This window comes from Melospiza melodia, chromosome 11 (genome assembly GCF_035770615.1).
Source record: "Melospiza melodia melodia isolate bMelMel2 chromosome 11, bMelMel2.pri, whole genome shotgun sequence".
In the NCBI taxonomy this organism is placed as follows: Eukaryota; Metazoa; Chordata; class Aves; order Passeriformes; family Passerellidae; genus Melospiza; species Melospiza melodia.
The window spans coordinates 2,448,133-2,476,113 of record NC_086204.1 but is presented as its reverse complement, the minus strand read 5'-3'; the positions used below and the strand labels follow the sequence as shown (position 1 = coordinate 2,476,113).

General features: G+C 50.1%; 1 protein-coding gene across 1 annotated transcript; it reads left to right on the top strand.

Annotated features, from left to right (window-relative positions):
* Positions 1-50: 50 nt before the first annotated feature.
* TADA1 (transcriptional adaptor 1) lies at positions 51-13,329 on the top strand. Its single transcript, XM_063165276.1, has 8 exons — positions 51-145; positions 384-475; positions 1,494-1,559; positions 7,673-7,770; positions 9,801-10,010; positions 11,016-11,167; positions 11,885-12,047; positions 12,905-13,329. The coding sequence occupies exons 1-8, from the start codon at positions 72-74 to the stop codon at positions 13,055-13,057; spliced, it is 1,008 nt and encodes a 335-aa protein (XP_063021346.1). The 5' UTR covers positions 51-71; the 3' UTR covers positions 13,058-13,329.
* Positions 13,330-27,981: the final 14,652 nt, after the last annotated feature.

Below are 27,981 nucleotides of genomic sequence, written 5' to 3'. Positions count from 1 at the left end.
GCGCGCCGCCGCCGCCCCCTGCGCGGGCACGTGAGCGCGGGCACGTGACGGGCCGCGGCGGCGCGGCCGCGATGGCGACCTACGTGAGCGAGCTGGAGGCGGCCAAGAAGAGCCTGAGCGAGGCGCTGGGCGAGAACGTGAAGCAGTGAGTGCCCTCGGGGAGCTGGGCCGGGCTCTGCGCCGCCCTCCCGGCCCCTCGCGTTCTGCCGTGGCCCCGCAGAGCCTCGGCGCCGCTGCGTGAGGGGGCAGCGCTTCGGCTCCGCTCCCTCAGCCGAGGCGCTCGGGGAGGGGAAGGAGCCGCGGTCTGGGTGAGAGGTTGGACTGGATCCTTTCGGAGGTCTTTTCCAACCTCACTGATTCTGTGGTTCCCTGCTCTTCCCGAGGTACTGGGCCAACCTGAAGCTGTGGTTCAAGCAGAAGATCAGCAAGGAGGAGTTTGACCTGGAAGCGCGCAGGCTCCTCACGCAGGACAATGGTAAAGGAACACGCGGGGTTCGTTGCCCTGCCGGGCCTGGGAAGGCTCCTGCGGTGCTTCCCGAGCGGGGACAGTGCTTGTGAGGGAAACAGCAGCGCCAGGGCTCCGGCAGCAATGGGGTTAAAGTGGTGGGAGGTGCCCTGGCCCGCATGGGGAAGTCCCTGGGTAACCCCGGCACTGACGGACAGTTTGGCGTTGTAAATGTGATAAAAATGTAAAACACGCTGTTCGAGCAACCAAAAAGCCGGTTTTAATGTCACTGTGGAGGCACAGTCCTTTCTGCACTTTCCCCTTGGCTGTAGCTGGAGCAGGGGAGGGAGCCCTGGGTTCCCCGCGCTGCATTTGCAGCAGGCAGGTCCTTCCTGCCCCGGGACTGGCGGCTGGGGATGGTAAAGGGGGAAATTCCTCGGTCCTTGCTTCTCTGTGTGTCTGCAGACATGGGTGGGCATTGCTGAGCTCACCGCGGGGGCTCCTGGCTTCCATGTTTGTGATCCCTTAGGGAAGGGCAGGGAGGTTTCTGGTGCTCGGGCTCCAAAGAGGATCCTGAAACCCTCTGAGGTTGTTTTCACTTTCTCTTGTGCGCATTTACTCGATGTTCCAGAAAACCTCTGCAATAAAGTTCTGTTTTGTTAGAGCCTGTTTGAGCTGACTTCATCTTTGTGGTTCTCATTTTGGTGTATTTTGTAACAAAACCAAAAGCACTGCATGGCAGGAGGGACAGCTGCTCCTCTGACTGGCTGAATACACCAGAACTTGTCAAGCAGCTGTAATACACTGTGTGTGTAATACTGAGAAGCGACCTCAGTGTTTCTGTGCAGTGTGTAGTATCCTCTGTGTTGTTGTCACAGTAGTAGAGTCTCAGCCCAGGAGAAGAAAACTCTCAAAAAACTTAAATTAAAAATTGAGCAGGTGGGGAGAACACAACAGTGGGAAAGCTTAGGGAGCAGCTTTAGGATGGCTTTGAGGGGGTGCCAGGGCACTGGTGTGCTGCTAATGAGCTCTCTCTCTCTCTGCACAGTCCATTCTCACAATGATTTCCTCCTGGCTATTCTCACCCGCTGCCAGATCTTGGTTTCTGCCCCAGGTGAGTCATGAGAAGCCTCATTAAACCCTTGCTGTAACACTGTGCCTGCCACTTGTGAGTTTGGGGGTGTGTGTGCAGTACCCCAGTGTCCTCAGCCTTCATATTCATGGGGGTTTTTTGCCACCCAGGTAAAAATGTAGCAAAATAATGAAATTATTTCAGCAGAGATGCTTCTATGGCTAAGCTGTGTGTGCTTGGCTGGAGGCTGATGCTGGGTTGGTGCCTGTGATAACCTGGTTTGAACTCTGGGTCAGTGTCTGCTGTGAGCTGAAGGGTCAAGGCAGAGGCAGCCTTCTCTTTGATGTGCTTTGCTTACCCCTTTCCCTCTCTGAACTTTGTTCCTGCTCGTTGTGGAGAGCTGACTTTTCCTGACTCATCTTGATTTCAAGTACATAGCTGACAGAAAAGTGCTTACAGGGAGCCTTGGTTGAGCTGTGACCTGTTAACCCAGTACCTGCAGAGAGTTAACATTTTACCTTTGGGAGCATCTAGGATTGCATTTTACCTCTGAGTGTCTAGATTTGCTGTATTTAAGGGTGCAGATGTGTTTTGTTTGTTCTCCAAAAGAGCTCCCAAGCCAGGGATGTGGTAGCAAGGGCAACTGAGCTGCAATTCAAGGTGTGGGGCTGCTGTCTAGGAAGGGAGAGAAAATTGCTACAGCTCACATGACCTGAGAGATGAGTTTCTGGAGAGAATACCTGCTACTGAGGTGCCTGTTGTAGCTAGAGGAAATAATGCCTGCAAAATTCATGTATGGCCATGAGGTTTTGTGCTAGAGCTGGTCCTTAACTCTGCCAGCTGTGCTAATTAAATGTTGATAGCCCCCACCTCCAAACTTGCATTGTTTGCTGTTGATTGAACTGCAAAAAACACCTTGTGTGCCCTAAACTTGTTCCCTTTAGGGAGCTGCACTCGTGTAAATCAGGTTTATGTCTGAATCTGCTGCTCCTTGCTTTTAACTTTGAGTAATTAATTACAGCTGGACGATGAAGAGACTGCACAGGAGCAGGGATTCCCCTGCTGGTCACCTGGAGCAGCTGGGTCTAAATGAGGAGGGCAGGGAGGCAGTGCCTGTCTCTTTATGCCCCTCAGTCATGGTGTGCATCCTGTCTGCTCAGGATTCCTCAGCAAACTCTCCCAGGTGTCCCTTCCCAAGGCAGTTCAGGATTGTTTGAAGGTGGGAGCCCCTGCACAGAGCAGGGTGCTGCTCCACGGGTGTTTATTAGTTCCTGCCTTATTCCTGCTTTAATTTCAAGTCCCTGGAGGTTGTTTTCTCTTGTCCCATGGCAGCTGCTCTCTTCAGAGCCCTGGAAGAAACCTGGATGTGGTGGTGGCCAGCTGGCCACCAGTGCTGGTCACCTCCAGGGCTCTCAGGCAAGCTTTGCCTGGCTCTGTGGCCACAGATTGCATAAGCCAGCTTGAAAAAAGTCAGTTTAATCATGGCTAAGTGGTCTTAAAGATGTGCTTTGGTGCTGTGGGGCTAACAGTGCATTCTGCTGGTCCCTTCTAGCAGCTCAGCTGTGCTGTGCACAGACCAATGTCCCAGTGATCTGGGAGCTGAGCTTCCTTTTCTGGGCCACTGACTGGGACATCTCTTACAGGCAAGATGTAGGGTGGTTCATGCAAGCCCAGGAAAATGCAGTATCACTGGAATACTAGCTTTTAACATCTAGATTTCTCTTTCTTCCCCTAGATGCCAGTCTGACATCTGCTATTTTATTTTTTTGTTGTGGTTTGGTATTTTCTCTCACTCTTTTTCTTTTTTTTTTTCTTTTTTTCCCCTCCTCCATGTAAGAATGGAAAGCTAACAGGCTTTTGTCTCTGCCACTGTCTTTTGGGTAGAAGGTGTTTACTTGATGATTCAAGGAAATAAGTGACCTTAAAGGAGTGTTTTTGAGGCACTTGGCATGCCATCACAAGGGTTATTGGTGCATGTACTTTCCACTTTCTTGTGAGAGACAAGGGGAAAGTAACCACGTGGTCAGTGGTCAAGTTGTACTTGATGCTGTACTGGAATAAGAACCCTTGGGGAAGGTGTTTTTCAGGAGTGATTACAGTATATGATGAACATGCAAACAAACCCATCTGCTCCCAATTTTGCTGCCTCTTGTACTAGTGGTTCCACCTGGGATTTAGGGAGCACTTGGTGAATGCCACCCTTTCTGAGGATGCTTTGCATTTCCCCCTCTCGTCTGCTCAGGCTGTTGGTCACCCAAACCACTTGAAATCCCAGCTGCACACCTCTCTGCCATGGGGCACTCAGGGCTGGCTGGTGCAGAGGCAGGGAGCTGTGTTGTCCATTCTGATGTGAAGTGTGGCCATTTGGGGCCAGCTCTCCTGGCTGTGTCCTCTCCCAGGCCCTTGTGCAGGCCCCTAGCTGGTGGGATGGGTGAGGAGCAAAAAATCCCTGGGCTCTGTGCTCTGCACACATCCCTGTGTCACCAACATTGTTCTTGGCACTCATCCTAAACACAGTGCTGTGCCAGCTGCCCTGGCAAAAAAATTAACCCTCTTCCACCCCAAACCAGCACACTGGGAGTTTTTCTTCCCCAAAAAATTCCATCCGGATGGACTCTGGCTTAAATCCTTTCTTAACCTTGCATGGACTTGCTTACTAAGCTGACCTTGATTGTTGGACAGTTGCAAGCACTCAGGGTAGCAAGGTTCCTTGAGTTAATATGTATCTTGTTGGAACTGTTCCTTCCCTTCTTAGTTTTATTGCTGACATTTAGCTGAGACAATTGCAAACACTTGAGTTAGTGATGTAAGGATTTAATTTATTTAATTATAAATAGTCTGAAGCCATTTAAAAGATGGTTCAGTGAATTAGAACTTGTGTGGAGTAACAGGAGCATTTTATTTCATCAGGTTTGTCCACAGGCTTTGCTTAGAGGGCTTTCAGCTGTGAGATTGGCTCAGGTTGCTCATGTTTGCCTCTCTCCAGAGTACTGAGAAGGGAGGAAAAGTAAGAAAATGGGAGTGTGAGGAGAGGAGAGAAGAGCAGAGGAATGTGCAGAGGAGAGCCAGCAGAATATCAACCAGATATCAGCAGAATAGCTGACCAAAACCCTTGTTCCTGCAAGAAGATTAAAACAAACAACCCCCCCCAAATTGAAGATCAAGTAAACAGGCTTGTGGGAAATGTGTGGTGTTTTCTCTCTGTCTGCTTCTTTCTGTGGTGACTTTCTCTGTTTCTTTGTCCTTTCCTCATGCAGCATGTCAGGCAAACGTGACAGGCTCTGGACTGCCTGGTGCCATCATGGTGGTGCCATGCAGAGATGTGGCAGCTCCTAGAAAAATGCTTTTATCTCTTGCTGATCTTTGAAGGCAGAGCAGCAGCTGTGGCTTGTTGAGGTCTGATTCCTTTGCTAGCAAGATGAAATAAAAGCTGCATTCATCTCTGAAGTTTCATGTCTGAGCCAACCCAGCCTTGTCATTTGTGGCCAGGAAGGCAAGTACTGGTTTCTTAGAATGCTAGAGGGAAATTTTGCTTTCTTCATCTAGTGCAAGTTGGGCTTGGTAATATGAAAACCTGGAAAAGGAACCAAAAATTGTGCTATGGGCTCCTTGTAGTGGGGAATAGGAGATTGTATCTCACCTTTTCCTTGTTTTGAGCTGAGTTTGGCTAAGTTCTTGTTAAATGTGCATGTTGAGATTCAATTAAGTTGCATCTTTCAGATCTACTGTCAAAGCCTATAAATTTAGTTGCCATTTAAAACCTACTGTATTATTTTTCCTATAAAAGGTATTTTAAAAATTCTGACTTAACTGTAACCTATTATACCTGTAGAACATTATCAGAGGGAAAGAGTGTTTGCAATTTCCATCTGCACTCATTGCACGTTCTCTGGTCACAAATGAGGCTGTGAATGAGCTGTGTGAGACCTGGTGTGGTTCTCCACAGTGGTTTCCTATGCTCCATTATTAGGGCCTCTCCTGTGATGTATTGATGAGCAGTGACACCAGCCTTACAAGTTTTGGGGAGGTTTTATTTATTATCTTTTAATTTCTTAAATGGACCAGTGGATTTTGACAACAGGGTTTCTAGGCTATGGGTTTCCACCTCTCTAATAGGATGTAGCTAAACATTTTGGTCAACTTTATTAAAATAGGGAGAATGTGCCATCTCTGTGTGTGTAGGTTATTTCTAATCCCTTCTTAGCAGCTGACCATTCAAAAACTAAACCTGAATCCTTCAGCTGAGCCTGATGCTGTTAGAAATTTTGTTTTTCCATGGTGCTTGTACTCCAGCTGTGTGTGTGGGATGCTCCCCATATAGCCAAGGACTTGTAGTGTTACATGACTTGTGAGGGTTCTTCAGGGTGAGATAGACAAGAATCTTGCTTCATGATTAGAAGGCTGGATTTATTAATATGTGATATGTATGTGACTATACTTATTTATACTTTATTAATATGTATAAGTATGTGACTATACTTATAAGAATAGAGAGAGAAGTTGTTAAGCTAAGAATAGAATAGAATGCTTAACAAAGTTCTGTGTCCAAGCAGAAAGCAAGCAAGCTCTCCTGTGAGTGGTCAGCAAATCTAAACACTCACAGAAGACTAATCACAGCTGCACCTGTTGCATTCCACACTAGCTGATAGCAATTGTTTACATTCTTCTTCTGGGGCCTCAGCTTCTCAGAAAGGAAAAATCTTAAAAGAAAGGATTTTTATGAAAAGATGTCTGTGACATTGTAGCCAGCCTCATTCCTTCCAAACAGGGCTGTGGTGTAATTGTGTTTGAGTTCCTGACTACAGCAAATTAACCATGAGTTAATTCTCAATTACTGCAGATGAAGCATAGTTGGGACAGCCAGAGATAAACCCAGAGATTGGTGTGAAGCTGGTGAGAGCTGTGTGAGCAGGAGAGAGCCACAGCTGAGTGTTGGTCAGTGCTCAGTGACGCTGGCCAGGCTGTGGGTGCTGACATGTGGAAAGGCTGCTGTCACCTCTTGTCTCTGTCTAGAGGAAATGGCAAATTCTGGCTGAGCTGTGGCCAGGGGATGTGCAGGACATTGCTGTGCTGTCAGAGCTGCCTGGCAGGGAGCTCCAGCCTCAGCTTTGGGGCACTCTGAAATGCCTTCAGAGCCGAGCTGTCCAAGCTCCCAGCAGTGGGACATGCTGAGGGCACGCTGTGCTCCAGAGGAGAGGGTGCTGCCTTGCAGGGAGGGTGCTGTGCTGGAGGCACACAGCACAGGCTGCTCTGCAGCCACCAGAGGGCTGTCCAGCCTCTGAGTTGCACTTGTTCCCTGCCAGCAAGCACACACACATCCAGTGCAGCGCTGTCCTAAGCCAATTCCTGAGGCAATTCATTGCTCACAGATGCTGTAAGCCTGTCAGCAGGAAATTTGCTGGGCTGTCCTTGCCAAGAGCTGTGTGATTATCAGGATGTGGTTTGTATCTAGGGGTAGCTGTCAGACAGCATTCAGTGGACTTTTGAGCTGATGATATGACCAAATGTGTTTATTTATTAGTACTAAACAGGAACCTCTTTTTCAGCTGTTTGCTTGCTGGTCACATCAGTGACATCCTGCTCCTGGGCTCAGTGGCCTCTGCAGTTCTTCCCCCCTCTCCTCCTCTTCAGTGTAACAGAACAATCAGCTTGATGTAGTGATGTTTAATAAGGATCCATGACAAATCTTGCTGAAGGAGAACTGGGGAGTCAGGCTGCTCAATTCAGATTATTTAACATCTGACCTGATCCAGGAGTGGGTGAGAGGAGAACCCACCTCCAGGTAAGAGCTCTAGGCAAGCTCTTACCTTCCTGATGGAACAAACAGCTTGTTCCTTCATTTTGGATTTTCTTACAGGCTGTGCTTCTCTCTGCCCTTCCACTGTGGGTTTTGTGTGGTGTGGGGACAGAAATTGCTACGCAAGTCATGGGTGTTGTGAGTGAGTCAAAGTAGCAAGGGGCTGCCAAAGATGTTCTCCCCTCTTGCTATGGCTGCTGAGTTTGGGTTGAGGCTTAACAGGTGGCCAAATGTTAAGGGTTTCATCCTGGCCCTAAATCAGCAACGCTGGGTGGGTGTTTTGTGTTTTTTTAGTTTATTTTTTGTTGTTTGTTTGTTGGTTGGTTTGTTTTGGTTTCTTTTTCCTTTCAATTTGTAGAAGGTGCTGGATCTCTGCCATGGCCAGGTGGCTCTGCAACTAAACCTGGGAAACCCAAAGGGAAGAAAAAGATTTCTTCAGTTCGCCAAAAGTTCGATGTAAGTGTCTGTGGTTCTCTTTGCATCTGCCAGATTCCTAAAACAAGTGATTTACTGTTTATTCAGGCAGCCAGATAGAATTCTCTGACTAACTCTCAAAGTGTTAGAAGTGAGATCCTGGGTGTAATGTTTTCAGAAGGTCAAGTTGTTTCAGAGCTGAGAATGCCTTTTAAAGGTGCTATTTTCTGGTAGGTGGCACAGAAACGTGCAAGATCCAGTTCACTTTGCAGCAGGTGCTCTGTACATCCACCCTGCACTGTCACACCCCTTTCTGCACTTGTTTCTGTGCTGCCAGACCAGTGTGGAGGGGAGATTTGGGATTAGGCACTCTGTGTGTGCTTCAGAGACTAAAGGAATCCAGAGGAATGCAAGTCCAGCTGAAGGCTCCTTGTATCTAGGAATTGTCAGAGGTTGCAGTGCTCACAGCTGCAACCTCTGTTGTGATGTTCTGAATTCAGACTGTGTTACCTTGCCTGTCTTAAAACTTGACTGTAACTCTTGAGTTCAGTAGCACGTAGATGAGAGTTTGAGAAGCAAGTTGTGATGTAGTGGAAGTCTTAGAATTTGATTTACTCATTATCCTGAGGATACACCAGATTTCCAGTGTGTGTTGTACACATGTTCAGGAATGCTTGGCAGTAAGCACTGGATGAAGTGCATCTTATGATTAATGGGCTTTTCTGGGACTAGTGGGATTCCTGAGTAGTGTGAATTTGGAAGTGCCTTGGTATTTCATAACGTTTCCCTCACTGGTCAGAATAACAGCTGTGAATGACCACAAGTCCATTCCAGTTGGCTTCTGCTCTCCCAAACCATATTCCTCTTGAGAGTTGCTTACGTTTTGAAGGTCTTTTTTTCCAGGCATGTGACTTTCCTGTAATGAAAGCATAAATCTTTAGAATTATGGGGAGGGAAACCTGCTTTCACATCACCAGTGGGTGGATTGGTTTTTCACTCTGAGTTAAATGCCACACTGTCCTTTGACTAAAGCAGCCCCCCTTTCTCCCCTGAAACTAAGATGTGAGAAATCCACTTCACTGCTTATTCATTGTTCATATTTAAAGTGTGTGTGTCCTGGTGCCCCATAAGAGCCTTGCAGCAATCTCCATTCCACAGCCACTAGAAAGTAGAGGGAGTGTGTTGAGTCTGTTTCCTCGTGGGTCAGAGCTGAGCAAAGCACATGGGCTCAAGGATCAGTAATTTCCATTTGCTTTGTTCCCCCCTTTATCTGGAGACTGAGGAGCCATCACAGGTACTCAGAGCTTGAGACACAATGCAGCCAAGGATTTGTGCTGGAATACATATGGCCTGGGAAATGCCACCTTCTAGTATGAATTCCTCTTCTGTGATGAGTATTTTTGCTAAATTACTGAGTCAGTTCTGAAAAATAGTCATATTCCATCTCAGTGGCTGTTCTGTAGCACAGCTCTGCTTAGAGTAGTGAAAGTACACAGGGAGCCTGAAGTATGAAATTAGCAGGATTTGGGCTAAGTTTAAAGCATTAGAGAAATGTAAGAATCAATCACACAAGTTGAGGATCATGGGCTTTAATCTGGAGGGCAGCTGTACAGATGGTAAGTAAAAATATACCCTTCTGTACAAGGAATTACTAAATATGAGAATTCTTCAACACAGAAAGTGTCTGAGAGATGTGAAAGTCCAGCCACTGGCCTGGGTAGTGTGAAAGGAGATAAATGCAGTCAGTGACTGCCCTTTTTGAGATTCCCAGGAGAATCAAACAAATCTGGCAGGTGAGGAGGTACAGAGCAGACCAGAGCAGGTGAGTCTGCATGTGGTGTGTAGAATTTCTTGCTGCAGTGTGCTGTGGATACCCAAAGTTCAGGTGGTTTGGGGTGCTACTGGACAAGTCCAGTGAAAGGATACCAACACTGACTTAGCAATTTCTTCAGTCACAAGCCATTGGGGAGGATTTTGAAAGGATTTTTTATAGGTGTAAGCTTTCTGACTGGAGTAGGGATGTCCCCTGTGAATGAATATTACCTGATGCTTTAATGTTGTGTTCCTGACAGCACCGGTTCCAGCCTCAGAACCCACTGTCAGGAGCCCAGCAGTTTGTGGCAAAGGATCCTCAGGAGGATGATGATTTGAAGCTGTGCTCTCACACCATGATGCTCCCCACACGTGGCCAGCTGGAAGGAAGGATGATTGTCACTGCCTATGAGCACGGGCTGGACAATGTCACCGAGGAGGCAGTGACAGCTGTTGTGTATGCTGTGGAGGTGAGGCTGGCCTGGGGGCCTGCAGTGGTGGTGTAACACCAGCAGCAAAAGGCTCTGTGTGCAATCTGGGACTTTGTCCCTCTGCATGGGGTGGAATCCTGCTGCTCTGATTGTTCTCCCATTGCCCTTTTGTCCCCTGAGTAATGTGAGAATGGAGAATGGAGAATCTCGTGTCCTAGATGTAAAGTCTGGGACTTCTGCCTGCAAGTGTTAGTTTTGCACAGTACCCCAGGCACGCTGAGGTAGCTGTTGTGGAAAATGCTATTCCTGTCACTTCAAAGCAGGGACAGAATGGGAATGCCAGTTTGACCAGCTCTATAAAAAGCAGTCTGTCACAGGCACAGTGTCTGGTCTGGCCTGGCCATGAAGGGACACGAGCAGGTGATACCTGGTCCAGGTGAAGTCCTGGTTTGGCTCTGGCCAGTGGTTGTGCATCACTGTACACGTGCCAGGAATGGCACAGCCACTGCTTGGAGCACTGATGTGTGGATGGTTTTCTGCACTCAGCATGTGGAGGCCACCTGAGTTCCCATCTGGAGTGAGGTGAGGCCAAATGAAGAAGTTGTCTGCTTGTTTTTTGCAGACAGTTCCTTCTCCAGCACTGTTCAGGCAAATGACAAAGATGAGTGAGGGGCTTTTCACTGTCATTTCAGGGCGTGTATTTCAGTTCAAGTGTAACATCCAGTGTCAGTTATGAAATCTTAACGTTTAATCAGAGGTTGGGAATTTCCTAGCATTGAAGACACTCCTTTGACATTTGAAGCAGGGCATCACATATTAAAGTATGGTTCACAGGCTGATGTTTACAGTACTCAAAGTGCCACGTTCTCTGTATCCAAGGGCTGTATAATGAAAACCTCCTGTAGCTTGTGCAGATATTGGTTCCCTTCCATCTTTAGGTCCCTGTGGTCATAGCAGCACTGCTTCTGTCTTGCCATTTGTTGAGGCCCTTCTGTCCACGAGGGAGTGAATCAGCACATGTCACAAGATTGGTTTTCCTTGCAGAACCACCTTAAGGACATTCTGACCTCTGTGATATCCAGGAGAAAAGCCTATCGTCTGAGGGATGGCCATTTCAAGTATGCCTTTGGAAGCAATGTCAACCCTCAGCCATATCTGAAGAACAGTGTTGTTGCTTATAACAACTTAATTGAATGGTAAGGAGCTGGCAGCACACTGATGATGTACATGGATTTTGCTAGTCTTGGAATTACTCCATGCCTCAGTTGTGTCTTTTATGTGTGTTGATAGTGTCTTGCTTTCACCAGCTAGGAAGGCATTGGTATGGAGGGTTGTACAGCTAAACAGGGAGTGTGAATGTGGGGATTTCCCAGCACTGGAGTGAGGACCCGCAGGACACTGCCATCCTGTCATTTCCTGCATGCTAATGGTTCTGTGGCACATCTTTCCAGTTAGCAGGGCTTTGAGGCCCTTCTGTTTGGAGTGTCAAAGAGTTTGTGCAGTGCATCTGGCAGTGTTTGTGTACGAGAAGGCAGTTTTGTTTGTCTGTGGCAGCTTCTAGCAGTTGACAGGAGGTCGTGGGTGTTTGAAGATTTGATTGTAGTGCTACAAACAACTCTGCCTCACGGCCAGTGTTCCAGCTTAATGTTGTGTGTGCCTTAATTTTTATGCTGGGTAGAAGCTATTGGCTGCAAGTAACAAAAAGTTGCACAACTGAGACCGTTTAAGCAGGGCTGGAGCATGTCGAGGCTCAGTCCGCGCTCCTTGTTAAACTGGAATTTGAAATTTTTATTAGAGCTGAAATAATTTTATGTACCACATCTGTGGTGCAGAACAGCAAGGCTGCTGCTGTATGACAGCCACAGCTGGTGCTGGTTTGTGACTGGGATGTTTTCTGCCTGCTCTGTCCCCAGCCCCCCAAATGCCGCCACACCCTCGGCAGGTCAGAGCCTGGCCCCCCCACCTGCCCCTGATGATGCTGAGCAGCAGGCAGCCCTGCTCCTGGCCTGCTCTGGGGACACCCTGCCAGCATCCCTGCCTCCAGTCAACATGTATGACCTCTTTGAGGCACTGCAGGTAAGCTGGGCATGTCACACCTTCGTGTCACAGGGTGCCAGCTGCCAGTCTTAGCGTGGCTTACGTGCATGGTGGGGGATTTGTAGTCTCTTCCCATAGTCTCTTTCCTCCTTTGGCTTTGATTTGTTCCCCCTGTTAACTGCTGGTTTAATGCCTGTTCTGATCCCCTTGGTCACAGAGCTGATGAGGAAATCCCTGTCTCACAGCTGTGCAAGATGGGTGAACTCTTAGCAGAACTGAGGTGGATGGGTTTTGACAGTGCTGCAGCAAAATACCTTACCTGGCATGTCCCTTCTTACTCCTCATGTTCCACCTGGGTGCTTAGAGGAATGCTTGGTCCTGGCATGCAGGGCACTGCAGTGGGTTGGCTGGGATCACCCCAGCCCTGGGGAGGCATTTGAGCTCAGCTGGGTGAATTTTCATTGGCAGTGTATGGCTGTGGTTCCCTCCTTCTCTGGCAGTTGTGGGGGGGCATTGCCTACTTTGAATGTCTAAAATTAGTTGTTAGAAATTCCCCCTTGATGATCTGTGCTGTTGTGAACAGGCCTTGGGATTTTGTCTGACAGCTGTGGATGCAGACCACAGAGCTGTAATCAAGCATTCATCTCATGCTTAGTCAGAACTGTTATTTCTATGGTTTTGATGATCAGCTATTGATTGCCACCCCAAGAGCAAAATTACTGTTTCCTTACCATGGCACTCCCTTAGCAAGTGGTGTAAGAGGTGGTTGTGCTGCAAGGACATTCCCTTTGTCCCTGCTCTGCAGAGCTGGCCCCTGTGCAGAGGGAGTTATTTCCTGGGAATATGGGCAAATGTGTATGGAGGTGTGCAGCTTGTTTCCCACCATGCCTTTCCAGGTGCACAAGGAAGTGATCCCTGCACACACAGTGTATGCTCTAAACATTGAGAGGATTGTCATGAAGCTCTGGCACCCCAACCACGAGGAGCTGCAGCAGGACAAGATCCACCGGCAGCGCCTGGCCGTGAAGGAGGGGCTCCTGCTCTGCTAGAGCCCTCAGCTGCCTCCAGCCTGCTCCTGGCACTTGGCATTCAGGTGCTCCTTACAAACCTGTGTCTGCATCTCCGGGATGATGTGATTTATGAGTCAGCTTTTCCTATGGAAATGGGACTGAGTTGTGGGACACTGCTCTGCTTCCCCAGAGTCACGTGCCGTGGAGGACTTGCAGCAACGCCACTGAATTGGGAAAGAGAAACGAGACACATTTGCAAGGACTGTTTTTAGGAAAAATAAATGAGAGTGGAAAGAGTTGGTTTTAAATAAGGTGTGCTCTTGTCTTCTTTTGTGAGCATGGAGAATCTGCCTCTTTGCCCTCGCCTCTCAGGTAGTTTCCCTCCTGAGCTCAGACTCCAGAGGCCCTGTCCAGCCTCTGTTGCAGTTGGTGGGATCCTTTTCATTAACTGGTTATGGGGTGGGCTCTTGTGCAGATGAGCAATTCTGTTAGCTGATGTTGTTCCTCTTCTACCAGGGGAACTTCTGCTTAGAAACTGTGACAAAACAAAACTATGACAAAAGGGAATTGTCTTGGTGTTGAAGACTCCTTGGATTTGCAGCATGAACAAATCTCTCACTTCCTTGTAAAAATATGCAGCCTTGTATTACTTCATTATGAAATTATGCAGCCACACCTCCCCACATGGGAGATGTGCAGATCACTGTGTAAAAGGAGAAATCCCACCTTGGGTGCTCTGCTGTATCCCTGAGTCAGCTCTGGGAACAGAGCTTATTATAACAAGAGAATTCCATTAAAGTGTCTTAATTACTACATGGCCTGGGTTTGACCTCAAACATGAAGGTACCTGCTGAAGTGTGACTCACCGTGCCTCCAGATTAATGGAATTGAAACAGCTTCTTCTGGGGGAATATGAAAGGGGAAGCTCATGGTTCCACATCATTCTGGTTTTCCTATTTGGAAGGTATTTGGATGGAAGACTTGTCATATTTCTTGTGACGTTTTCTTCTCTGCTGTACCCCCAGGACTGAGGAGGGTGTAGATCCCTGATGTTTCTTCCCAGTTACTGTTTTTATAACTTCCTTTCCTGACCCCTGGGACCCTTGATGTTGCACCAGCATTGTAACAAGGGGCTGTGCAGCTGTCCCTGCGTTCCTGGCTTTCCTGCATCCCCTTTGGGATGTGCTGTGCAGTCAGGCATAGCAAGAGGCAGTGTCTGGGCAGGTATTGGTGACTCTCTTCATGAGAAGATCACTTTAGGATTGTGAAGAAACTGGGAAAGGCAAGGACACAGAGCTGCAGCAAGGCCTGGCAGGATGGGAGCAGTTGTAGGTAGGTCTGGCAGCGTGTGGTTCAGAGGGAAGTGGAGGAGAAAAGATGGGTAATTCCTTTTGATCCTTTTCTTTTGACTGCTTTGTTTTTCTGTATTTAAGCTGGTCAGAGTGAGTCTGAGCTTAAAAGTTGACCTCAGTGGCTTTTACATGAGAGTTTTTAAAAGCAGTATTTAACCTTAGTAGCTGCGTGGTGATGAGATCATCAAGCCACCCAAAATACAGCCTGTGGGGTGTGGGAGGGAGATTTCCCAGGTAGTTGTGATGCTTCTGGTGTAAAATGAAAGCAGTAAGTTTGTTTGCTAGAAACTCTGGGGCAGCTCTGAGGATCTCAGATCTGAAGAAAGCACCCAGCCTATGACAGCATCACAGGCAGGTTCTGAAACAACTTGCAAAGTGTGGCACTTCAATCTCCCTGCTGTTTGCCTGAGCTGTGTTCTGAAGAGCCAGGTCATCTGTTCCACCCTGCCAAAGTGGAGTGTTTGCTGCAGCTGCTGCACAGCAGAGGCTCCAACAAGGAACTCGTGTCAGCTGCATTGCAGAGATCTGAAAACTGAAACACGTTCTCCAAGCACTTTGCCATGAAGTGTGAGTTTTTGTGAGCAACAATGCTTTACAGGCTTCTTGGGTGATGGAGCTGCAAGGGATCACAGAATATTCTGAGTTGGAAGGGAGCCACGCTCCTGGAGCCACAGGAGTCCAACACTTAAGGGAATGGCCCATATGGGGATCATTATGAGCACTGTGCTCTAACTGAGCTAATCCCTGTGCCTGGCTGGAGGCTGCATTTCCACCCCCTGCTGAAAGAAGGGCCAAGCCCAAAATTAGAGCACGTTGTTTATTTCCAGAGATGAGACCAGAGAAGCAGTGCCATTTCCAGTTCTGCAGTGTGAGCATGTGGACAGTGAAGGTTTTCCTTGGAGCCCTGCCCTCAGAGCAGGTGCTGGTACTGACAGCTGTCACTGTTAGTCTGTGACATGACATGTCTGTCTTCACTACACCAGTCAGCCCTCTAAAATGAATAAATAACACTGCTGAACTTCAAAGCAGCACAGAATATAGTTTGGCAGGATCTGGCTTTTGCCCCAAGATCCACCCAGAACCTGCCAGCTCTGTGGCAAGCTAAGCTTGAGCAGATGTTATCTCAAAAGCCTTCAGTGGAACTTCAAAGTTACCTTGGGCAACCTGGTGTGCTTTTAGTGGCCTTCACCACTGAAGGCTTTTTCCTCTGACCCCTGCCTCTTGCTGCAGGCCTGGGATTTGTTACAGTCATGCCAGAATATGGAAAGACAGAAGGGAAGGGATCAAACATCACCTGCCATGTCCTCAAGAGTGAGAATTGCATTTTATGCTCTTACATAGCAGCCATGTAGTGTACTGAAAGTTGCCACTTTTGGAGTTTCTATTGCTTCTCCTTCCATTTCTAGATATGCAGTGAAAAACCATTGGCCACTTCATGAACAGGGGGGGAAAAAATGCTTGAGGTCTTCACTGGGCTTGCTTCGTTGCCTGGGTTGGGGTGAAGTTGTTCATCTCATCCCAGAAATGATCAATGTGATCTGCATCCCTGTGAGTGTAGGAGTCAGAAAGGAAATCTGTTACTTTCCAGATGGTTTCAGCTGCCAGGCCTGGCTGAAGTCTGAGCAAACCTTTGCAGTTGTGTGGCAGGCAGGAACAGCCAAACCCTTGCTCCCCAGACTTTGGCCTTGCCTCCCTGGGGCTGTGTTGGTTATAATTAAAAAAACCACTATTTCCATTTGAATTTCTGAAACCAGTTTCCCAGTGGTGAGCTGGGTTATAGTTAATTAAAGGCTCCCACAATCAGATATCTCCTCCAGTGCAACGACAGCCACTTCTGAAATGAACGGAGGCTTGATTTTCAGGTATTTATAGTTTGTTGGTGTGTTGTTGATGGGAGCAGCCACTCTGTTTTTCCCTAGAGCAACATAAATATTTAAGACTTTTTTTTTCCCCACTGGAACTTCAATTTCTCACTAAAATGCTGTTTTCCCACCACAAAGAAAGCAAAAGGCAGCTCAGCCTACTTTATTTTCCCCTCTGTGAAATAAAGCCTCTTCAGAATACTCACCAGAAGTTTGTTCCAAGTTGTCAAATGTGGGTTTTAGCTCTATAATAAGTAGAGTATTGAATAACTCCATAATAAAAGTAATTCTTATCCACTCTCTGCATTCCCTAAAGACAAGAAAGGATTGAGAAAGAGCCTGGCTCTGCTCCTGTGCCATGGGAGTGCCTGGTGCAGGTGCAGCCTTGCTGTTTCTCTGATGGCTCACCAAAGGATTGATGCTGCAGGATCATTCTCCTTTCTCATGTGTTGGAGATTCAGAATGTCTCAGAATGTCTCAGCTGGACTCCGTGGTTTCCCCTGGAAGCTGTGGGAGCTGGGCTGGACCTGCACTGCAGGCAGCAATGACAGTGTGTGCTTCCCTTATCCTGCCAGCACAGCCACCAGCAGTGGAGGGAGCAAGACTGAGGTGTCAGAGCAGAGCTTTGTCTTGGTGTCCCTTCTGGAGCTGTCACTGGGGAGCCAGCAGCTGCATCTCACAACCCTTTGTGTTCATAGTGCTAAAAAAAATGGGGGTAAAAAGCCCTTGGAGCAAAAAAAAATCAATATTTCCTCTGCTGCCCCAAACCAGCTTGTACACATCAGTGCAGCAAGTCCTAAATCCTGTCAGAAGAGATCCATACCATGTGTCCTTGTCCCTGGACAGCAGGGCCCTGAGCAGCACATCCCAGTGTGCTGAGGGTTTGTGTTTTTTTTTTGTTAGAATGTTGGAAAAGCTAACAGGAAGGCTGGAACCTGGTCTCCAAAGCCAGGAAATGTTGAGGGCAGCCTTTGCTCAGCCAGCTGGGTGCAGGATGCAGCACGGGGCTGTGCAGCAGCTCCTGAGGTTTGCTGGCCCTGGCACCTGCCCTGCAAGGACATGGGGAAGGCCGGGAAGCCCATCCCCATTGCCAAAACAGTTCTCTTGCAATTTCCTGGAGCTTCCCAGCAACTCACAGCAGGCAAGGCTTGATTTCGGGTGTTCTCTCAGAGGAGACCCCTCGAGGCACGGGTGCAGTCTCTGCCAGAGGGACACAGCAGTGCCTGTCAGGGCAGCTGCCCCTCTGACCTCGTGGCTTTGTGGGCTCCAGCTCCCCTGCTGGAGTTTGTGTCATTTGAGTCTTCAGGATGAGTGGAAGGAACAAGGGAGGCAAGGACAGGAGCCCAGCAGCACTGACACACAGGCTGATGAAGCAGCTGAGCACAGCCCAGCAGTGGGTGACACACACCAAGCACCGCGCTCCTGCCGCTCTGGAAGTGCTGTTTGAGGGCTCAGCCTGGCTGTGCCCTGCTGCAGGGGGGATATTTCAGCTCATCCCAGTCTCCTGTTCCCACTCCCAAGACTTGCTGTGTGAGGAGTGGGTGTATTTGCAGCTTTGGCGTTGGAGAGAGCAGTCCGTGCTCTGGATCTCTGTAAACTGGCCTCCTCCACACCAAGGCTTGAGGGAGGAGCTGCCCCCACACGCTGCTGATCTCAGTAAAAGCTAACTTACCCTCCACAGCCAAAAAATAAAGGAATAAAGCAAGCAAGGTCTCAAGTGTATCGTTAATACAGAGTGGCTCCAGTTATTTCAAAACCACTCTTTGAAATACTGAGTCCCTCAAGACTTGAACCAACTTTGCTTTTTCTTTTTTTAGTCGTTAATCAGTGGCTATAGCTACACAGTTATGATTAAGCAATTGCACTGTGAACGTTTTAGGCTTGCCTAATCTTTTGTTTTGAGGAAAACAAAAGACAATCCCAAGATGAACGGGCTGTCTGCATGAGAGACACCAGGAGCGAGCTCAGCAGGACTGAGGAGTAACTTGGGGAAAGGTAATTCTGTCCACCAATGACCGGCTCAGTGGGGACAGGGGGAGCAGGGCTGTGCCTGGATGGCAGGGATCACCTCCCCAGAGAGGGCTGAGCACGGCCTGGCTGTGACATCAAAGGTGCCCAAGCACAGCTGGGCCTCTGCCTGGCCTGTGCAATTATCCCTGCTGGGTCTCCTTTGAAGCTTCTTGCTCCACCCCAGAGCTGCTTGAGGTGCCCTGGGGCAGAGGTGCCAGGCCAGGCGTGGAGCCAGCCTGGTGGAAGCACATCCTGCATGTCCTGAGGTGCTGGTGGAGCTGGGAGAGGGGCAGGCAGGGCACAGCTCCCATGGGTGGCTTTGTTGGCATCGTGGTGAGGACACATATCTGCTTCCCTCAGCACTTCGTGGCTCTTGATTTTCTGCTACTAAAAGGGAATATGTGACAAATAAAAGCACAGGCCTGACTGCCTAAACACCAGATTGTCGAGACCATGGAGGAGCATCTTGATGCTCCCAGCAAGCCTTCACTCAGTGGCTGCTCTCATTCCTATTCCTGTAATTGTTTTTCGTTCTGTTATAAACTTGGAGGAAACTTGAAGACCATTAGTCACAGCTTCTGCTTTTCTGGGGCTTTAATTGCTTATTTGTTAATATTTTCTGAAAATGGTAACCACAGGGGAAATTGTGGTCCTTAGCCAGAGGCTGGCTGGGATGATTTTTACCATTACAGTGTTTTATGAGAACAAGATTTCCAGTTCCTGCAGAAATACCTCCTTGGTCCCATGCTGCCCTCTCTGATATCAGTGCTCTAGGTGAGTCCCACACCCATGATCCCAGCACCCTCCAGCATGAGAGGGCCCTGGGCATGGGTCTGTGCTCCCTGTCAGTGTCAGGGGTGAGAGGGAGGAGCTGGAGCTGCTTCCCAAACTGAGACTGAGGAGGGAGAGGAGCACGAAGGCTTTCTGTCACAGAGCAGAGTATGAAGGCATGTGTGGGCCACTTTTGGGCCCTGCCTGAGGCACATTTGCCCAGGGTGACAGCACTGCTGCCTTGTGCTGCTCTGGTGGAGCAGTTGAGGTTTGCCCCAGCTTGTTTAAAGCTGCAGAAGTCCAGAGGCTGAGGGAGCAGCAAGAAGTGCTGCTGGCAGCCATGCAGGGAAAGGCTGTGGCAGTGCCCAGAAGCAGCTGTCTGGCTGCTGCTGGCACACCCCATCTCCTCCCAGCCCCTGGGGTGCCAGGCTATGGCCATGTCCCCTCTCCGTGGTGCCCAGCTCACTGAGTGGGCTCTGTGGGGCCGTCACCAAGGAAAGCCCACAGCCCTGTGGGACCAGCCCGTGCTGTGCTGCTGCTGGAGGCTCCTGTGTGTGCTTGGGTCCTCTGGAAATCCCCTGGCACCGTGGTGGCTGTGTGAGTGTGGCAGAGGCTGAGGTGGGGCATGAGGGAGGTCGGGGAGGGCTGTGGCTGCCACCGCATCTCGCTCTGCTGGGGAAATTCCTTGGCGGTTTAGCAATATCTTTGCATCATCCTTATCTATGGTTATCTATCTATTTTCTGCTCACTTCAGGAGTGAGTTTTCTATTTAAGGCACATCATCTAAAGTCTAATTCCTTCCCAGGATCACCAGGCAGAAGCCCATCACCCTTCAAGGATAAAGGCTGATGTCCTTGCTCCCAGTCTTGCTTTCAGTCACCCAGTTAAGGGCTTGCCTGGGGAGAGGGTCTGGCATCTCTCATGGCATGAGGGTGCTGCTTTTCCCCAGTCATTTCCACATCCATGGGATAACAGAGAGGACTGGGGGCTGCCTGGGTAAGTAAGATCTGTGTGTGCCTCCTCCTGTAGTGTTTGTCACAGAATCACAGCTTCAGTTCAGCTGGGAAAGGCCTCTGAGATGAGCGAGCCCAGCCCGTGACCCGACACCCCCTTGTCACCCAGACCATGGCACTGGGGGCCGTGTCCAGTCCTTAAACACCTCCCAGGGCAGCCCAGTCCAGTGTCCGGCCACCCTTTCTGTGTGGAAATTCCTGTGAATGTCCAACCTGAACCTGCCCTGGCACAGCTTGAGGCTGTGTCTTCTTGTCCTCTCAAAAATAACCTGGGAGAAGAGGCCAAAGCCCACCTGGTTACAATCTCCTTTCAGGTGGTTGTAGAGAGTGATAAGGTCACCCTGAGCCTCCTCCAGGCTAAAATCCACTGATCCCTGGGGACACCCCTGATGTCTGGATGCCAGCTGGATGTGGCACCAGGCACCACCACTCTCTGGACCTGGCCAGGAGTGCTCCTGTCCAAGCTGCAGCTGTCCAGGGAATGCTGAGGGAGACAGTGTCAAAGGCTTTGCTGAAATCCAGCCAGACACATCCACAGCCCTCCCTGCCTCCACCAGGCTGATCAGCTGCTTGTAAAAGGAGAGGAGACCAGGTTGGTGAGGCAGGAGCTGCCTTTCCTGAGCCTGTGCTGGCTGGCTCTGCCCCCTTGGCTGTGCTGTGTGTGCTGTGTGACTGCACACAGGGTGATCTGCTCCAGAACCCTCCAAGGCCAGGCTCATGGGCCTCTTGCTGCCCACCTCCTCCTTGTGGACAACCTCCAGCCATCTTGGACCTTCCCACTTACGCAGAATTGATCATAAATGAGGGAGAGCAGCTTAGCAAGCACTTCCTCCAGCTCCATGATGACTCCAGGATGGAACGGATGCCTTAAGAAGCTGACCTAGAACAGAGGCCAGACAGAGTTAAAGAACAAAGTAGGGGTTTATTAAAAACCTCAATGGATCCACCTTGGGCAGCACAAGAGCCCAGCCTGGGCTGCACTCAAGATGAACCAAAATGGTCACAAAATGCACGACTGCTCACAGGGTCCCTCACTTTTATAAGTTCTGTTCCATTTGCATATTGGGTTAATTGTCCAAATACAGCTTCAGGTTGTGAATTCCCATCCTCCTTGTTTGCTCTCTTCAGTTTCCTGTTGTTAATACTTTTTGGGCCTGAAGCTCATAATTGTTTTCCTTGGTCTCAAGCTGGAAAAGGAATTGTTTTGTCTACCTACCCTGTGAAGAAAACTTCCGAACACTTAATATGAAGCTCAGAGCTCCACACCTAGGCAGCACAGAATCTGAAAAATATGAAAACTGAAACCTAAGTCCTGCTGAGCACCTGAGCTCAATTCATCTTGGTGGCTCAGGGAGCCACAAGAGTACAGGAGAGTGAGCCCCTGAATGGGCCCTGTGAGGCTGCCCCTGGCCAGGTGCTCTCACAGCCCCTGAGCAGTCACACCTGGTGGGAAATGCTCCTCCAAAGCCTGAGGAAATGCAAATTCCTGCCTGGGGAATTGCCCCTGCCCATCTCACAGCCCATCTCTGGGAGTGTGCAGCCCACCAGGCTTTGCTGTGTGTGTGTGGAGAGCTGGAAGGGATAGTGGGGATGCCTGGGGGGAAAAGGGCTGAAAAGGGGAGCTGCAGTCAGCCACAAGCTCCTGTGAGGGCTCTGCACCCATGCATGGGGTGCACAGCAAGCTTCATGTGCTGGATGCATGACAGAGCAGTTGCCCTCCCACCTCTGCCTCTTTGTGAGCTCGTTTCCTGCAGTTTGCCTCCTCTTGGGCGCCTTGTGTGCTGTAAATCATTCAGCTTGGAAAAAAGACATCTTTAAGATCAGATGTTAGCTTGGCACTGCCTCAGAGAAGTGCTGCATCCAGTAACTGCAATGAGTTGATTTTGTGGGAGCGCGCAGGAAACGTGAGAAATGCAGAATTGTTTCTCCTGGAGTCAGCACCGGCTGGGCTGTGTGGGCTGCTGCTGCTGCTGGGGTGTACAAACCCCAGAGAGCAGATGAAACACTGCTCCCACAGGGGGCTAACCATTACTGACTGCAGAGCTCTCCAAAGAGGCACCCCTAACCCTGACCCTGACACATTGGCCTCCCAGCTGTCAGCAGTCAGAAATCCACATTATTAACTTTATTCCCTCCATTCCTCCCACACGACCTCCCAGAGCTCTGTTCACCAGGTGGTCACCAGATGGAAGGGAAGCTGATAAAATGGTCCCAGGATTTCTCACTTTGTGCTGATGTTGAGCCAGGGGAGGGCACAGGCACCAGCCCAGCAGAGCCACCCAGCCCTGCCAGGGTTTTGATGTTGTGCTGTCAAGTCTCAACTTCTTTTAGCCAGGGTTGGGATTAAATGTGTGAGATGGAATTTCTTGCTGGACTCAGGTGTTTATTAGTTCTTATTTATATTGCAGTCCCACAAACCCTGAGCTCTACAGCGCTTCACTCTAACACACTAAAAATGGAGCCCCATCTCTCTCTCTTTCTACAAGGACTTTTAAGGACAAACTGTCCAGTTAAGAAATGACACCTGAATTATTTTGACTTTTAACCCAATAACCAACCACCCATGGCCTGCAATGGGGACTTTTTTACCCAATTACACAAAACCACCCAGACCCATGGAGAAGAAGGTGAAGAAGAAGGACCAGACTCCACCCTAAAACCTCCATCTTGCTTTACATATATTACTATATTCTAAACCTTAAACTCTAAGTTTTCCACCTGTGATAATTGAACACTTCTACTCAAACTCCACACCCACAATCCCAGTTCTGTCATTCCATTTTGGAAGCCTTCTCCACAGCCTCAGGTCAATGCAGTGTTCTCTTGGGGGTCAGTGCCTGTCAGCACAGAAAGTCTCAAATTCTCAGCAGCCAGGGCTCCAACACCACGTGGCACTTAGCAGTCATTAAATTTGTTTAAGCTGATTATTTGAAGGATTAGCTGGCAGCCAGCAGATTGCCAAGAGACTTTTTGAGCCCAGGAGGCATCAGCTTGGGAAGAGGTCTAAAAGAAAACCACAAAGATCTGGGCTGGTGAGGAGGAGAGGGGAGGTTTGTGGTGGCATGGATGGAGCAGAGCTCATAGGGCTTGTTCCAGTCCTTCCCCTGCCACTCCCTTTTGCTGAGGCCATCACTGGGTTATGGCTCCAGGGAAACTTCTCCCTGCTCCCTGCATAGCAAAGCTGCTGGTTGTGGAAACCAGCCAGTTATTCTTCCTTCAGATCTCGTGAAACCCAGCAAGCACAGGGAGGGACTGGTATTTCTGCAGAGGCAAGAACTGCTCAAAAATAAGACCTGCCCAAGCAATGTGTGGTTTGAGACAGCAGGTGCCTGTGGCACCAGAGGGCTGCAGCTCAGATGCTCTGGGCTCTCTGATCCTCCAAGGCACAGACACACAGTTCCCTCAGCTGCTTGTCTCCTTTCTGAGCCTTCAGAGCACTGCTGGGCTCCTCACAGGCTTTGAGGGTGACCTGGGGCAGCCCCTGCAGCGAGGGCAGGGTGGGGACAGCTCTGGGACAAGGCTGTGTCCCTGCTCTGCAGGCAGTGCTCCTCTCCAGGAGCTGGTGTCCGGCACAGAGGAACGCTCTGCCCCACAGCACCGCCAGCATCTGACAGGTTGGGTTTTGCTTTTTCACCTTTAAAGATTTCAAAAGCCTTGGGAATGCCAGCCCCGGGTTGCTTTGACTTTGGGAAAATCACAGCCTTAAGCAGCGCATTTTTACCCCAGGTTTGACTACATCCATGCTGTGTTACTGAAGGCCCACAAAGGGCTCTGCATGGGGAGAAGAAAGGACACCAACCCAGCACTCCCAGCACCAAACCCCCTGCTCAGGCTGAGGGACACTGCTGGGGCAGCAGTTGGCACCCACTGTCCCTGGGGTGTCTGCCCGAGAATCCTGTAAAGGTTTGCTCTGGGACCTTAAAGCCCATTCAGTGCCAGCCCTCGTGCTATAGGCAGGGACCCCTTCCCCTAGAGCAGGTTCTCCATTCATATCTGCCCTGGGCAGCCTTTGCCAGGGCCTCTGTGCCCTCACAGTGAACAATTTCTTTCCTAATATCTACTCCAAATCTACTTTCTTTCAGTTAGAAGCCATTCCTCCCTTATCCTTGCCCAAAGCCTCTCTCCATCTTCCTTGTGGGCCCGTTTCATGTCTCTTTTCAGGCTGAGCAATCCCAATTCCCTCAGGCTCAGAGGGCAGTGCTGCCCAGGGCTGCCACATGAGGGGCTCCCTGGCTCTGTCAGCACTCTCAGTGCAAGGCACAGGGAGCTCTGCTCAGGAATGCACATTTCTGTTCCTGCATCCAGAGCCTGGCAGCGCTCCTGGCGTGCCCCACAGGGCCCTGGCTTTCACCCCAGCTGAAGGAGAACCTGCCACCTCCATGTCAGAGGCTGGAATCTTTCCTCCACCTCGGCTTCCTCCATGCCAGGTCTCTCTGTTGGGGCTGGGCTCTGTCCCTGCCGGGCTGTTCTGCACTGAGGTGTGGCCCTCGGGCAGGGATGGTTCTGCAGCTGGGGCTGCCCGTTGTGGTGGGCTCCAGGGAGGCAGCAGACACACACAGTCCGCCTAAAACATTTCCAGCTGACACGTGAGCAGTTTCAGTTTTTCCATCCTAGGTCCTGCCCAAGTCATAGCGATATTGATGATATGGCAGGGTGGGGAGACATGACTGCACTGCTCCTGGCACTGTGCACGCAGGACTCCTCCACATTATCAGCTGAACTTTTCTGGGATTTTTTTTCTTTTTTCTTTTTTCTTGTTTTGCTTTGTTTAGCCACACAATACCAGAAGAGTTTTTCCAGGAAGAAAAACCCCAAAACAAAACTGATTTTTTTGCAGTTAAGGCTAAACCTAACCCTGAACCCATATCAAGCTAGTGCTAGGAAGCAAAGGAAGCTCTTCAGACACTCCTGCTGGCATGATAAGATCCTAGAGACAGAGGTTTTAAAAGTCTCCCCTTCACTCCAGTGTCCCTGTGGGAGGCAGGGTGTGCCACCAGACAGGGCTGAGAGCATCACAACCTTGGGACAAGTTTGAGTGAGTGCCACAGAAAGCCACAGGGCTTTATTTTCCAGCACTAAGCAACATCTCTGCCCAGATCTGCAAGGATCTTGTAGATGGCAAGTCTGCAGCTACCAATGAGTCATAACCACAGATACTTCTATCCATTAGCAAAATTAGCCTGCCAGGACTAACAAAACCACAGAAAAATCAGCGGAGGGAGTAGTCAGGGACTACTGACTCAGGGACAATGTTTGTTGTGGCAGGAGACCCAGACACCACCACATCTCAAGGGGTTTGGGCTGTGCCCTGCCAGGTTTCGTGCCCATCTTTCAGGCAAACATTCTCCCTGAGTCAGTTTTCTACTCCCTCCAATGATTTTTCTGTGGTTACCTTAGTCCTGGCAGGATAATTTTGCTAATGGATAGAAGTACTCTAATAGTACTAATAATAGGAATTGAATAACAGATGAGTATCTAACAATAATAAAATTGTTAGATATAGTAAATAACAAATAATTAGATAATGAAAAATTAGATACAAGAATCTAATAATAAACATCCAATAACAGATAAATATCTGACAATAAATGTCTAACAACAGTAATGTCTTGCACAGTCAGATATCCTGCAAAGAAGAATAATGATTATTGTGAACAGATCACTGGGCACAGAAGCGGAATAAATTAAAACAGGTTTTTCTCTGCAGTAGTGTCTGTTTTTACAGCTGTCTCAGGCACAGCACAGGCTGCAGGCAGAGGCTGGGGCTGAGGAAGGGAGCCAGGCCATGGGTGAGCTCCTGCAGGGCTGGCTGGGTGCTGACCCTGGGTCGATGTACCTCGTGCTTGCTGTGCTTCCCTGGCTCTGGTTTCACAGAAAACAGATCCACGCGGTGAGCTGCTGAGTCACGCCTTGTGTTTGGTCACTGTCACCCATGGAAGCCATCCCAGTGCACATGGCACAGGGGTGTCACCCATGGAAGCCATCCATTCCCCATGGCACAGGGGTGTCACCCATGGAAGCCATCCATTCCCAATGGCACAGGGGTGCCACCCATGGGAGCCATCCATTCCCACATGGGACAGGGTGTCACCCATGGAAGCCATCCATTCCCACATGGCACAGGGGTGTCACCCATGGAAGCCATCCATTCCCAATGGCACAGGGGTGTCACCCATGGAAGCCATCCCAGTGCACATGGCACAGGGGTGTCACCCATGGAAGCCATCCATTCCCCATGGCACAGGGGTGTCACCCATGGAAGCCATCCATTCCCAATGGCACAGGGGTGTCACCCATGGAAGCCATCCATTCCCAATGGCACAGGGGTGTCACCCATGGAAGCCATCCATTCCCAATGGCACAGGGGTGCCACCCATGGGAGCCATCCATTCCCACATGGGACAGGGTGTCACCCATGGAAGCCATCCATTCCCCATGGCACAGGGGTGTCACCCATGGAAGCCATCCCAGTGCACATGGCACAGGGGTGTCACCCATGGAAGCCATCCATTCCCCATGGCACAGGAGTGTCACCCATGGAAGCCATCCATTCCCAATGGCACAGGGGTGTCACCCATGGAAGCCATCCATTCCCAATGGCACAGGGGTGTCACCCATGGAAGCCATCCCAGTGCACATGGCACAGGGGTGTCACCCATGGAAGCCATCCATTGCACATGGCACAGGGGTGTCACCCATGGAAGCCATCCATTCCCAATGGCACAGGGGGGTCACCCATGGAAGCCATCCATTCCCAATGGCACAAGGGTGTCACCCATGGAAGCCATCCCAGTGCACACGGCACAGGGGTGTCACCCATGGAAGCCATCCATTCCCACATGGCACAGGGGTGTCACCCATGGAAGCCATCCATTGCACATGGCACAGGGGTGTCATCCATGGAAGCCATCCATTCCCCACGGCACAGGGGTGTCACCCATGGAAGCCATCCCAGTGCACATGGCACAGGGGTGTCACCCATGGAAGCCATCCCAGTGCACATGGCACAGGGTGTCACCCATGGAAGCCATCCATTGCACATGGCACAGGGGTGTCACCCATGGAAGCCATCCCAGTGCACATGGCACAGGGGTGTCACCCATGGAAGCCATCCCAGTGCACATGGCACAGGGGTGTCACCCATGGAAGCCATCCATTCCCAATGGCACAGGGGTGTCACCCATGGAAGCCATCCATTCCCCATGGCACAGGAGTGTCACCCATGGAAGCCATCCATTCCCCACGGCAGAGGGGTGTCACCCATGGAAGCCATCCATTCCCACATGGCACAGGGGTGTCACCCATGGAAGCCATCCATTGCACATGGCACAGGGGTGTCACCCATGGAAGCCATCCATTCCCAATGGCACAGGGGTGTCACCCATGGAAGCCATCCATTCCCACATGGCACAGGGGTGTCACCCATGGAAGCCATCCATTCCCAATGGCACAGGGGTGTCACCCATGAATGCCATCCATTGCACATGGCACAGGGGTGTCACCCATGGAAGCCATCCATTCCCAATGGCACAGGGGTGTCACCCATGGAAGCCATCCATTCCCACATGGCACAGGGGTGTCACCCATGGAAGCCATCCATTCCCAATGGCACAGGGGTGTCACCCATGGAAGCCATCCATTCCCATTGGCACAGGGGTGTCACCCATGGAAGCCATCCATTCCCACATGGCACAGGGGTGTCACCCATGGAAGCCATCCATTCCCACATGGCACAGGGGTGTCACCCATGGAAGCCATCCATTCCCCATGGCACAGGAGTGTCACCCATGGAAGCCATCCATTGCACATGGCACAGGGGTGTCACCCATGGAAGCCATCCATTCCCCATGGCACAGGAGTGTCACCCATGGAAGCCATCCATTCCCCATGGCACAGGGGTGTCACCCATGGAAGCCATCCATTCCCACATGGCACAGGGGTGTCACCCATGGAAG